The 13,538-nt window shown below is 45.0% G+C and overlaps 1 protein-coding gene across 1 annotated transcript in view; it reads right to left on the reverse strand.

Moving 5' to 3' along the window:
- Positions 1-11,314, reverse strand: part of LOC122541173 (TNF receptor-associated factor 2-like) — a 12,993-nt gene extending 1,679 nt beyond the window's left edge. Inside the window, exons 1-6 of the mRNA XM_043677793.1 lie at positions 10,435-11,314; positions 8,799-8,853; positions 7,524-7,628; positions 5,844-6,017; positions 3,360-3,434; positions 815-901 (exon numbers count right to left, since the gene is read on the reverse strand). Coding sequence (XP_043533728.1) covers positions 815-901; positions 3,360-3,434; positions 5,844-6,017; positions 7,524-7,628; positions 8,799-8,853; positions 10,435-10,583 — 645 coding nt within the window. The 5' untranslated portion in view covers positions 10,584-11,314. The remainder of the gene's footprint in view (positions 1-814; positions 902-3,359; positions 3,435-5,843; positions 6,018-7,523; positions 7,629-8,798; positions 8,854-10,434) is intronic.
- Positions 11,315-13,538: the final 2,224 nt, after the last annotated feature.

Here is a 13,538-nt window from a genome sequence, read left to right on the forward strand (position 1 = left end):
GGAGGATGTGGTGGAGGCTGGTACAATTGCAACATTTAAGAGGCATTTGGATGGGTTTATGAATAGAAAGGGTTTGGAGGGATATGGGCCAGATGCTGGCAGATGGGACTAGATTGGGTTGGGATATCTGGTCGGCATGGACGGGTTGGACCGAAGGGTCTGTTTCCATGCTGTACATCTCTATGACTCTATCTGTCCTCTCAGGACAATGTAAAATGATCCAACAGTCTGTACCTGGAAAAAAGGTGGCAATGTCTGTCCAAATACTGAACAGCCTGAATCCCAGCTGAAGGTACCCCTCTCTGGACCAAGCCAGTTGAAAGTTGTTGCAGAGAGTCAGGATGGGCGGATGGGAATCTGAATCCCTCCCTTACAATTCTCCATTTTCCTCTCCCTATTGGCTGGGACCTGCTGCCTCCACAAAGAGCTTGAATTCCAAATGTGACGCATCTTTGGATGCGCTATTGGAGTAGATGGATAGACACGGAGTGTGCAGAGTGGAATAAACATATCTGGCATAAGAGCCAAAAGGGGACACCTCACTATAAACGTCGCAAGTTGTTCTGATCTGGAACATTCTCCCTGAAAGGTCAGAGGAAGTAGGATCAAGCTCAGGCTTAAAAAGGAAATTGGATAAAATCCTTGCAAAAGGAGAAATTTGCAGAGTCTTGTGGGAGACAGCAGTGGAAAGGTGTACAAACTAGGTCGTTTCTTTGTATGGCAGTAAGGGCACGATGGGCAGTAAGGCCTCCTCCTGCACTGGGAGCTTCTAAGTAAGGCTCAGACAGATTTTCAACAAAACGGGAAGACTCACATTCTCCAGGCAGCCAATGTCCTTAAAGGGGCAGGAGACCTGGGCATCAGGACAGGTGCCATGATCAGGGTCACAGTGTTCCTCCAACTGCAGAGAAAAGAGACAACTGTTAGCAACTAGAATTGTACAAACACAAGATGTTGTTATGAACCAGACCAAACCCCCTCAAAATATTCAGAAGTTGGACTACACCCTAGCTTATTCTTCTTTCAAAGGAAATGTAAGGTATTATGTTCCAAATGTGATTCGATTTGTCAAACCACCAGATTTAAAGCAAAACACACTGTATTCATTCACTATTATTAAAATATAACAGCAGAAAGGAGGAATTGGAAATAACAGTTGTTGGAAAACTTCGCAGAGTAATAGATACAGTAACTATTACTACTTAACTGTTCCAATATAGTAACATCCCAGAAATGCGCACACTTGGCAAAAGGAAAATTTAGAAAATAGATTGTCTCACATGCAACCCATGCAACAGACAGAGAACCCCAGCTTTTAGATGTAACTGAGAGGGGAAAAAAACTGCTCCCAATTCAAGACCTGCTGGAAGCTAAACTAAAGATCCTTGTTCTGTGAGGGTTTGACCACACCCATTCAGGCTGCTGCTATTGTTCCAACTTTGAAAAAAAATATCCTCAAGCTGTTTACTCCAATGGCTCTGGTAGAGAGCTTCCTAGCTCTGCCTTACAATCTCTCTCCAAAATAAAAGGATAAAATAACTACTTAAAGCCACAGCATCATTGCAAGGTTCATCATGCCAATGGGAACAAGCCCTGAGCAGACAAGAAACACACCAAGAACAAGAGGGATAGAAATGTGCACAGAACAAGAGAGATGCAGACTCAGAAGGAGAGAAAGATGCTGGAGAGGAAAACAGATTTGCGTTTCTCAGAACCACTGATGTTTTAAAGTGCTTTCTAATCAATTGAGTATTTTTGAAGGCAAGTCATTGTTGTAATGTAGGAAACACAGCAGTTACATGTGCACAAAGCCAGTTCCCACAAACAAATCATGACCAGAGAGCCTGCTTTTTGTGCTAATGATTGAGGGATAAGTATTCTCCAGGAGACTAGTGATAAATGCTCCTGCTTTGCTTCAAAAATGCCTGTGTGTGATCCTTTCCATCACCCGAGCAGATAGACACAATCCCAGATTCAATGCCTCATCCATCAGACAGCACTGTCAATGTGTAGGACTCCCTTGGTGTGCACTCCAGGTGAGTAAGAAAATGAGACAGAAATGGGCATTTAAAGCTACACCTGTGATAGCATTAGCAAATAAATGCTCAATATGCTCCTTTAAAATTCCTAGCCCCCTTGACTTAGAAGCCAGTTAACAACCTTCATGAAAATAGAAAAAGGATGCCTTGTATTCAGTATTGAGAATTCATTCACTAACATGCAGACTTCCAGTGTACTGGGAGAGAAAAAGAGAAAAGAAAAGCTCGCGACAGAGTGGAACACTTTATGGTTAGACAAAAACACACGGCAGAGAGATGGGGAATAATTGAGCTGAGTTTTTTATTAAAACTCTACCACCAGATGAAGGGTTGAGCTGATTCAGTGTCCTATCAAATAGGAGGTAAAGAGTAAGGATATTGTGGCCCAGCATTCATTGCTTGCATGCTGCACTCACACAAACGTTTGCTCAGTCTTTTACAATTGGATTTCACACATCGAGTGCACGGAACATCTGCCTGCTGGGTGAAGTCTAATAATTGGCCAGCCGAAATGGAGTACTTGTTCATGATTATTCATTCAAGCAAAATGCAGGGAGAGCATCGCTCCATCTAATTGAAGCAATTGGGTAACTCTGGCAAATGCAGAAATTCAGTAAATAAAACCAGAAAAAACTGTGGATACTGTAAATCAGAAGCAAAAACAGAAACTGCTGAAAAGGCTCAGTTTGGCAATGAGTTCTGAAGAAGGGTCACTTGACCCAAAACATTAACTCTGAATTCTCCTCACAGATGCTGCTGAGTTTTTACAGCAATTTGTTTCATTTTTTGTTTCAGAGGGATTCAGCAGTCTTAAATCATTTTGATCACATAAGCATCTCATTATTCAAATTCCAATCTTGCTTCATACAAATGCAACAAACAGATTCATTCTTGATGAAGGGGTTTTGCCAGAAATATCGATTTTCCTGCTCCTCGGATGCTGCCTGACCTGCTATGCTTTTCCAGCACTATAATCTTGAATCATAAGTTAATGTTGTTATTGTCTTCTTCACCCAGTCAAGGTTCATTCAGTCCTACCATAGTTTGAAACTGTTTTGCCCCTTCTGAATCCAAGGCCTCCCTGGAATCTATTGAGATCGCTAATTTCTTGTCTGCACAGCTTTTAACTTCAGATTCTGCTGGGGTACACAACACTCAAATGGAAAGACCCACTCATTATTTTTTACTGTGAATTTAGAAATCCCTACGTAACACCCAAGTGTAATTCCCTTTAACGCTGGCCCTCTCTGGAGCACAAAGGATCATCTGCCTGATCCCTAATAGAATGGAAATATAAAACAACAAAGAGAGCCACCTTACCTCAGCCTTTGTTAAATCTGTCTTGCCACAGACTGGACAAGTCTCCTTCCATTTGGTACACATCGTGATGTGATCCTGAGAGGAACAAAAGGATTGCAGCAGCATTAGGACCACAATGTGCCCAGCCTGCCACACAAATTACTCTCATCCCTCCCTTGGTACAGTGCCTCAAATGACTACAATCCCAGAGTGCTCACAGCCTGCGGGGAGGCAGAGGCCTAGTGGTATTATCACTGGACTATTAATCTCAGGACCCAAGTAATGGCCTGGGGACCCAATTCAAAATCTGCCATGGTTGATGGTGGAATTTGATAATCATCTGAAATTAAAGAGATGATTATCACAATGAAACCATTGTGGATTGTCTGGGGAGGGGGTTGGAATCTGGTTCACCAGTATCCCTTCAGGAAGGGAACTGCCATCCTTCCCTGATCTAGCCTACATGTGACTCCAGACACACAGCAACGTGGTGGAAGTGGGTACTGCAGATGCTGGAGATTAGAGTCAAGATTACAGTGAAGCTGGAAAAGCACAGGTCAGGCAGCATCTGAGGAGTAGGAAGATCGACATTTTGGGCAAAAGTCCTTCTTTAGGAGTGAGGCTGGGAGCGTCAGGGGTGGAAAGACAAATAGGAGGGAGTTGGGGCTGAGGAGAAGGTAGCAGAGAGTGCAACAGGTGGATGGAGGTAGGGGTGAAGGTGATAGGTTGGAGAGAAGGGTGGAGCAGATAGGTGGGAAGGAAGATTGACAGGTAGGACAGTTCATGAGAACAGTGCTGAGATGGAAGGTTGGAACTGGGGTAAGGTGGGGTGGGGGAAATGAGAAAACTGGGGAAGTCCACATTGATGCTGTGGGTTTGAATGGTCCTGAGGGGGAAGATAAGGCATTCTTCCTCCAGGTGTTGGGTGATGAGGGAGTGGTGGTGGAGGAGGCCCAGGACCTGCATGTCCTTGGCAGAGTGGGAGGGGGATGTTGAAATGTTCAGCCATGGTTCGGTGGGGTCAATTGGTTGGGGTGTTCCAGAGATGTTCTCTGAAGTACTCTGTGAGATAGCGTCCGGTCTCCCCAATTGCCTTCTCACAGAACAATGTGATTCAATGTAACAATGTGAGAGTTAAGAGTCAACCACACAGCAATGTGATTGACTCTTAAGTCTCCTCTAGGCAACTAGGGATAGGCAATAAATGCTAGCCTTGCCAGTGACACCCTCACAGCAATGTGATTGATTTATCTAAAAAATTCCATTCTGTGCTAGCTTTCCACAAAAGCAACTTACTTTCTGCCACTTCCTCTAACACCCGTCCCCCCCTCCCCCACAGACCTTTCCTTCCTTTTCAGATAGAGCCATCACCCCTTGAAAGGAGCTACCCAGTACATTCCAAATCCTAACCACTCACTGCGATTTCCAAACCAGCCCCCCCACCCACGTCCCCCATCCAGTCCCCACTTTACCAACCACCTCACTATCAATGAAACTGGAATTGAAAGCAAGTCGCAAACATTGTGACCACAAAACTATTCCCAGAAAGTTGGTTCAATTGTGTCCTTCAGGGAGGGAAATCTGCCCTGTTTACCCAGTCTGGCTGATGTGTGAGTCCAGACCGATAATGATGTGGCTAACTTTTAACAGCCCTCTGAAATGGCCAAGTGTGGCACTCAGCTCAAGAGATGTTGCCTCGATTTAAAAGGTGGTTAAGGAACGACTGCACTGCTGTGGGTCAGGAGTCACATGTAGACCTGATAAGGACGACAGCTTTCCACCGTGAGTCAAGAGTGTGGCACTGGAAAAGCGAAGCAGGTCAGGCAGCATCGGAGGAGCAGGAAAAAAAGTCGTGGTTTTGGACAAAAGCCCTTCATCAGGAATGAATTCCCACAGTGAGCCAGGTGAGTATGATAGTTTCACATTCACTGTTACCGACCTTTCAATTCCTGATTTAGGTATTTCAATTCCATTAAGAGCATTTAAGTCCCTGGAACATGAGCTCTGGGCCTCTTATCTGACACATTACCATCATGCCTCCACTCCTTCCTCTTTCGTTACACTCGGTCAGGCAGTGTGTCCCTCCTCCAGACCCCACAACCTTCTGGATTAGTTGTCAAATTCTTGAGCATCTCCGAAGTTAACTATTCAATCAGGAGAGGCTGTGCCTTCCGGCTGCTGGGTCCTAAACTCACATTTCTCTCTCAGCCTACCCACTGTACAGCTCAGCTGCTTTAGTGACCGAGCTCTGGGAACAGCTTGGGCAGGTCAACTGGATGTACTGTCCAGATGAAAGGCTTTTGCCCGAAACGTCGATTTTCCTGTGCCTCGGATGCAGCCTGACCTGCTGTGCTTTTCCAGCACCACGCTCTTGACTCTAATCTCCAACATCTGCAGTGCTCACTTTTGCCCTACTGTCCTGATAAGTCTGTGGGAGGTGCCACACAAACGGAATTTGTCACGGTTAGTTCTGGCGCTTTCCCCAAACCCCCAAACCCCCCTCACCTCCAGCAGCTTGTGAGTGCAGAAGGTCTCACACCGGGGACACAGTTCCATCCTCCACTCGCACTCCTGCGTTTCGTGTGCTAGCATCTTCTTCCTGGGGCCCACGGTCTCACAGCCGAACGTGACATTAGAGCACGGGACTACGTGGAAATCGCACTGGGCTCGGTGTGTGCGCTGGGGGAAGCAGGAGGTGGGTTGTGGAGGGGGGAGGAAAGCAGAGAGGTAGACACAGTCACATGACAGTTCAATACAGACATGTTCACGCGGGTCAGCAGATCAATTTCACAGCCAGTACAAAACAAGGAGCCAGCACCCATCTGTGGCTTAGAATGTCCCCAAAATGTTTTATTTCCTTGAGAGGGGGGTGGGGGGGAAGTCATTACCGTGATTCGGCAACTGATTTTCACACAGTAAGATCCCACAATGAGATGAACAAAGTTAAAAATCACACAACACCAGATTACAATCCAACAGGTTTATTTGGAAGCACTAGCTTTCGGAGCGCTGATCCTTCAGTTGATTGTGGAGAATAAGATTGTAAGACCCAGAATTTATAGCAAAAGTTTCCAGTGTGATGTAACTGAAATTATATATTGATAAAGACCTGGATTGTTTGTTCAGTCTCTCATCTTTTAGAATGACCATGTTAATTTCAGTTCTTTCATATGTAAATCGCAAAACGTTTTTGTGCGTAAAAGTTACATTCTCAAGTGAACTTTAACAATTGGTGTCATGTCAGCCCAGATAAGATATTGAAGGTTAATTCTCTGTCAGGCTGCCTGTGCCACAATGGATTCATGCAGTTTTTGAGCAAAGTAAAATGTAATTCTGCAAGTACAAATTCACCCCACAAACGTATATGTTTGTGTGTGTGTGTTGGGGGGGTGGGGGGGGGGTGAGGGGGTTACCAAACAATCCAGGTCTTTTTCAATATATAATTTCAGTTACATCACACTGTAAACTTTTGCTATAAATTCTGTGTCTTACAATCCTATCCTCCACAATCACCTGATGAAGGGTTACAGTGAGAGGGCGGGTAAGTGGAGCTGAGTCCATGAAAAGATCAGCCATGAGCTTATTGAATTAAACTTATTCTCCTGATGAAGGAGCAGCGCTCTGAAAGCTAGTGTGCTTCCAATTGAACCTGTTGGACTATAACCTGGTGTTGTGTGATCTTTAATGGTGGAGCAGGCTTCAGGGGTTGAATGGCCTACTGGTGCTCCTATTTCTTCCAGTCTTATTTCAACATAGCTCAACTCTGCAGCCTCCCTCTCCAGATCTTTGAAAATCCAGGTTATTTGAAATTCCCTCCCCATCCCTTTCACCCTTCCCAGCCACCTACCAGATTCATCCCTCACCTTGACCAACCAGGACATACCCTCAACCTGTCTTCACCTATCCCCACCTCATCACCCTGCCCCCGGCTACCCCTTTATCCTCTTACACCCTGCCCCAGTCCTGAAGAAGAGTTTCACCCGAAATGTCGACCTCCTGATACTGCCTGACTCGCTGTGTTCTTCCAGCCTACTGCCTGTCTACTTTGGATTCCTGCATTTGCAGTTTATTTTTGTCTCCAGATTACAGGATAGCAAGACTCAGTCAGTTTCATCAACCCCCTGCTCCTTGGGTTCTCTTTTTACCAGAATTCCAGAATTAATACAGCCCATCATTGCCCCTTACCAGGTAGTTTCGCAGTGTTCCTGTCCAGTCGCAACCATCCCGGTAAGCTGTACATTGAATCTTTGTGGCATAAGCATCATTTTCGGCGGCTCTGTCGTGATAGACCTGTTGGGGTGGGGTGGGAGGGGGTGACAGAGGAACACAAAGGCTAAAATACACCAGAAGAAAAAGAGGGCCTGCACTTCAATAGCACCTCACACAGTCCCAGAGTATTTCGCAGCCTATCAAGTACATTTGAAGGGCAGTCACCATTTAGGATAGTGCAGCAGCCAATTTGCACACCCAAACAGTGTAACATGATAATGACCAGCTAGTCTGTTTACTGATGGAATCTGAGGGATGAGTAATTGGCCAGGGCACAAGGGAGAATTCCCTGGGCTCTCTTCAAAATATTAGCTGGATACCATCCTCCATGGCTCCTGAGAAGGCAGTTTAGGACCACTTTAACAACTGAACCATGGTATCACTGACAGTGCAGCACTCCCCTGGTCTGGCACTCAGAGTATCAGCCGTATCATGTGGCAAACCTTAGAGTGAGACCCAGGGGTAAGAACACTACCAGCTGGGGGGAAGTCTGGTAATGGAGAAGGGTTGGGGGGGGGGGGGAATGTTGCTGGTGAGGTTTCCTTTTGGCTACATCAGCAGACCAGTGACATCACCACACTCTTACTGGAAGCACTTAAGACAGACAGACAGAAGTACTCTGTCACGACAGCGCTCAGTGAACTCCCAGTCAGTTTTAGTTCCTCCTTGTAATTCACCTACTTTGTTCAACAAAACTTCCCAACAGTGGGAATGGAAATTCCCAGCAATCACATTCAGGGTACTTCCAGATCAATTACTTCTGAGCACAGTCAATACTAACCACCCAGATACAAGCCGGTCTATGTCTAATTTCCAGATAATCACTATTCTATGCAAAAACCAGAAGCATTTGGTTAGTTTCCAGCCTGTAACACACTCCCAGGTATCCATTATTCTATACATAAACCATCTGAACTCCTCGATTAGATTCCAGCCTGTAATTCACTCTCAGGTATTCGTTATTCTATACATATCTACCATATGAATGCTTCAATTGGTTTCCAACCTATGTCTCATTTTGTTTAGCTACTCGTTAAAGATGTTTCAAGTTAAATTCTGCTGATGTGCACCATTTAGAACATTCACTCTGTTCTAAAGTTTAACCAGGATCCGATTCCCCTGAACACATTCCATCCCCTTCAAGCAAATCTGCTACTAAGAAGCACATTTACAAGGAATTAAATGTCCTACCTTAGAACGGAAGACCTTCTGCTGACAAACATGGCAATCTGCCTCATTATCTGTTCTAAGATAAAAAAAAAAACATTGTTAATGTGTGATAAATTTATATAGTTAGTTCACTGCTCAATTGTGATATTTTTGAATGGAACAGTTTTGAGGGCTAAATGATCTACTTGTGTTCTTATAATCCTAGAAGAAAGATAGGGAAAGGAACCACTGAAGACAAACAAATCTATAGGCATTTGTGCTCAGATACAGATAATCCCTATAAAGGTCCTGGCGCAAGGAGAGGTGGGCTCCGCAGGGAGTGGTGCACTTTATTTCCCCCTCCGACTCTATTTTGATTTAATTCCTACCCTTTATTTCAAATTTTTTATCACACGACATTGCCCTTTGATGAAAAGGCATTGCTTGTCACTGGCCACCCTGGTGGTGGAAATTGAATAAAGATTTGTACACCTGTTGTCTTTCACTGTGTCTCATACCTGCACACACAACATGGGTGCTGGGGGGGGGGGGGGGGAGAGAGAGAAAAAATACAACCAGGAGATTCAGAGTTTCCACAGTTTAGGGGACTGACTCTGTGCTGGCTGGTGCCACAGTCAGTGTAAAAAAAATTAAAGTCCTGGTGTCACTGGTCAACCCCTAGCTGGACAAACATTGAATACAGTGTGCTCACAAAGACCTTAAAGGGTTCTCCAATAGCACCTTCCAAAGCCAATACCTCTAGCTTATAGAGGGACAAAGACATCAGATACCTGCACCTGCAAGTTTCCCTCCAAGCTACTCACCATCCTGACTTGGGAATGTATATGCCATTCATTCATTGGGTCAAAATCCTGCAGCTCCCTTGACAACATTGTTGGTGCATGTACGCCAGTGATTCAAGAAAGCGGCTCACTGCCACCTTCTCCTGGGAATCAGGGGTGGGCAATAAATGCGGGCCACAAAACAAAATTCCCCGAAGCTGTCTTTGGCTTTTAACTGAGCCAACTTCAATGCACGCCACTGGGACAGCTCAGTGCCGTGATAACTGGCCAGTCCGGTAGCTATCCAAACAGGGTGTTCTGTCACACCTGATGGGTTATATTCCCGCCACTTTGGGTGATGGAGGTGTCTGCCTGCATTTGTATCCCCCTGAAATTCACCTCCCACCTTCTAAACCCTCACTTCCACCCCACGCTCCAACCCAGTTCTGAGTGAGGGGTGACAGAAAACAGGTAGCCTTCCCTGAGATCCTAGGGAGTGGGTGAAGATCAGAGATCGAGGCATTTGGAGAGGGAAGTGAAGGGGTGGAAGAGCAGGGCACCCAAACATAGACAAAAGCACACACACACACACACACACACAGACAACCATCTGATGAAGGAGATATCCCAACCCAATCTAGTCCCACCTGCCAAAGGGTCTGTTTCCGTGCTGTACATCTCTATGACTATAACGGGGTGTTGTGTGATTTTTTTAAACTTTGTACACAGGGGTAAAATAAGAGTCCTGAGGAAAGGCCAACGGACCAGAAACGTTAACTCCTAATTTCTCTTCATGACGCTGCCAGACCTGTTGGCCTTTTCCAGCAATTTCAGTTTTCGTTTCCCTCTCTCACACATCCACACGCACGCACAAAAAGGCTTTGCAATTAACTCACTTGAACAAGTTCTCCAGGCAGGCTGTGCAATATCGGTGTCCACACTCGGTCTGTTTGGGTTTGATGAGCAGAAAGCGGCAGACCGAGCACAGGAGACAGGATCTGCCGGCCGAATCGACCGGGGTGATCCCGGAGACCAGGGCTACCATCCCTATTGCCCTCCTCAGGAGAAGGAGACAGGTCAAGAGCTTGGCTGCAATTCCCCACTGTGGGACTGCTGTCGTAACTCTGGCGACAGACAAGTCTTTTAAGCTTTCCGGGGATTCCCTCTGCGTCAGCCGTCCCCCCCATTCTGTGACGTCAGAGGCCCCGCCCCATCCCCGTCAGTTTCGGAACGCTGAGACACCGGGATTCCCTCCGCGTCACGCCCCTCTCCCCTTTCCGCCCACTGTCTGCCTCCCCATCCACCGGGAATAGCAATCTCTCTCAGTGCGCCTTCGGCTCCCTCCTCTCCCCCTCGTTCAAACTCTGGTCAAATTACCGGGAACTCCTCCCTGCGTTGCGTGCGATCCACTGTCTGGAACTTTCAACCCTGCTCTCTCTCCCCCTCTCCTTCTCCAAGGCCACCCTGTCTCGGGGAACTCAGTGGTTTCGCGGTAGTGCGACCGGATTCGTGGTCCCAGAAAGTCCCAGCTGGGGGACTGCAGCTACAAAGCTGACTTGGGCAGCTGGTGGCGTTTAAACTTCGTAATACCTGCTCCGCCATTTAGTGAGCTCATAGTTGACCTGATTAATCCGGAATCAGGCGCACATGCAGCTTCCTGTCCCTTGCTTGGCGAGAATCCATGGATCTCTGCCGTCAAAATATACATGCTTTGGAGATGCCCGTGTTAGACTGGGGTCTACAAAGTTAAAAATCACACAACACCAGGTTATAGCACTAGCTTTGAAAGCTTCCAAGTAAACCGGTTGGACTATAACCTGGTATTGTGTGATTTTTACCTTCAAAATATACAAAGGCTCTGCTTCCACCAAATTGTGAGAAAAAAGGACCTAAAGGGTCAGAAATCTGAGGGGGAAGTTCTCAGTTTATCTTAAATGACCCATTCTCCCCACTCTCCAGTTCTAGATTCTATTAATAAATCTGAAATTATCAGCTATCATTTTTTGCTGATTCACTTTAGAGAGAGAAATCTGCCATCCTTACCTGGTCTGACCTACCTGTGCCTCGTAACGACCATGTCTTTTTACTTCTTTTATTTTTAGACTTTGGACTAAAAAAGGAAGATACTGCTTTAAATTAAGAAGACTGTACAAAGAGATGGCTGCAGTTTAAAACGTCAGATTTACTGGAGCATTGTATGCAATTTTGCATCTTCCTGGAACAGTGAGAGCAGAAGCAGACACCACAGAGCTGAAGGGTTCTGAACTGAGGGAAAATTGCTTGACAACAAACTGACAGGTTCTTGACCAGGTGTCCATGACTTGTGTTGGGGCAATGTAGCAGTGAACCACCTAGATTACAAAGAGGAAGGACCAAAAAAATCTCTCTGCCTCTTTCTCTCTTAAGGGGAGGCAGAATGAAGTCTCCAGTAACTATGAGCCATGAATTTTACTCATTTTCTCTGCAAATTCTTCTAAACAAAGTGAAAGAACAAAATCTCAACCAGTGAGTGAAAGGGAGCATTCATGTGTCAACAACCTTGTGTCGGCTGCAAAGAACCAACAAAGAGAAAAAAAACAATAAATTTAATCCTCTGATACTATCCAACTGTGTTTCCCCAGTCTTTGTTTTTCTTTTGCCATGACATCTCTGAATTGCCTATCTTTGTGCATCTAGGAGAAAGTGAGGACTGCAGATGCTGGAGATTAGAGCTGAAAATGTGTTGCTGGAAAAGCGCAGCAGGTCAGGCAGCATCCAAGGAGCAGGAGAATCAACGTTTCAGGCATGAGCCCTTCTTCAGGAATGCCTTTGTGCATCTGTCTGTTTGTGAATAGGGTGTGATTTAAGAAGGCAGAGAGTTCAAGTTGTAGTGTTCTATGTCAGCAATTCCATTTGGCCGAATTGCTCATAGTTAAAGACAATGTGTTTATAATAAACAGTTACTTCACTGTTAAGTAGAGCCCTAGTGAGTATTTTCTTTTAATCTGAGTTTGTCATTCAGGTAAATTGGGGACTTTGACTAAATCTTTTCACATTTGTGACAGCTTCAGTTACAGTTGGACTTGATTTCTATGGCACTTACCCTAGTGAGTCACGACAGAGTCTTGACCTGTGGCTAAGTCTTAAAATGCCTTCTGAAATAACTAAGTGAATCTTGTAAAAGATTAAAAATGATCATGGTTGTAACCACAATTTAGCTGCTGTACTTTTTGTCCCACAAGTTACCCCTATTAAAACTCTCACTGGTTTTATTTAGTTAGGGAGATTGCTTTCCATTCATCATCACTTCTGTTGCTAAATCAAATCTCAAGCATTCAGACAGTTATTCCTCGAGCTTGTAGCTCTCAATGATTCTCAACTGAGGAAATTTATCAAACTTCCCATCAAAAATCCAAGTAAACCACATTGCTTGAATTCAGTCCCTGATTGTTTCAAAATTTCCTCAAAGATTTCCAGTACATCTGTAAGGTATAACACCAGTGACTCACTCCAAGGTCAATTGTTTAAAAATAAATCCTGAATGTAGCAGTTTATGCTCTTCATTATAACTGACCTTTCCCTTAGTCTGTTAATGCCACCTCAACATTGTCTGCAAGTTTGCCAAGATTATTGTTAGATTGAGATCACAAATTTTTTTGAGTCATTGATGATTGGCCCAAGAGTCATAAAGTTATACAGTTATACAGCACAGAAACAGACTCTTTGGTCCAACCAGTCCATGATGACCATACTCCAAAACTAATCTAGTCCCATCCGCCTGTATTTGGCCCATATCCCTTCAAACATTTTCTATTTATGAGCTTATCCCAATGTCTTTTAAACATTGTGACTGTGCCCATATCCACCATTTCCTCTGGATATTCATTCCAAACACATACCACTCTCTGTGTTAAAAAAGTACCCCTCAGGCCTTTTTATAATCTTTCTTCTCTTAGCGTCTCTCGCCCGTAGGTGTTCAAAGTTTGGGAGAAGATTTGTAGCTCAGGTGCTCGTTGTTGTG

The sequence above is a fragment of the Chiloscyllium plagiosum genome, chromosome 37 (assembly GCF_004010195.1).
Source record: "Chiloscyllium plagiosum isolate BGI_BamShark_2017 chromosome 37, ASM401019v2, whole genome shotgun sequence".
In the NCBI taxonomy this organism is placed as follows: Eukaryota; Metazoa; Chordata; class Chondrichthyes; order Orectolobiformes; family Hemiscylliidae; genus Chiloscyllium; species Chiloscyllium plagiosum.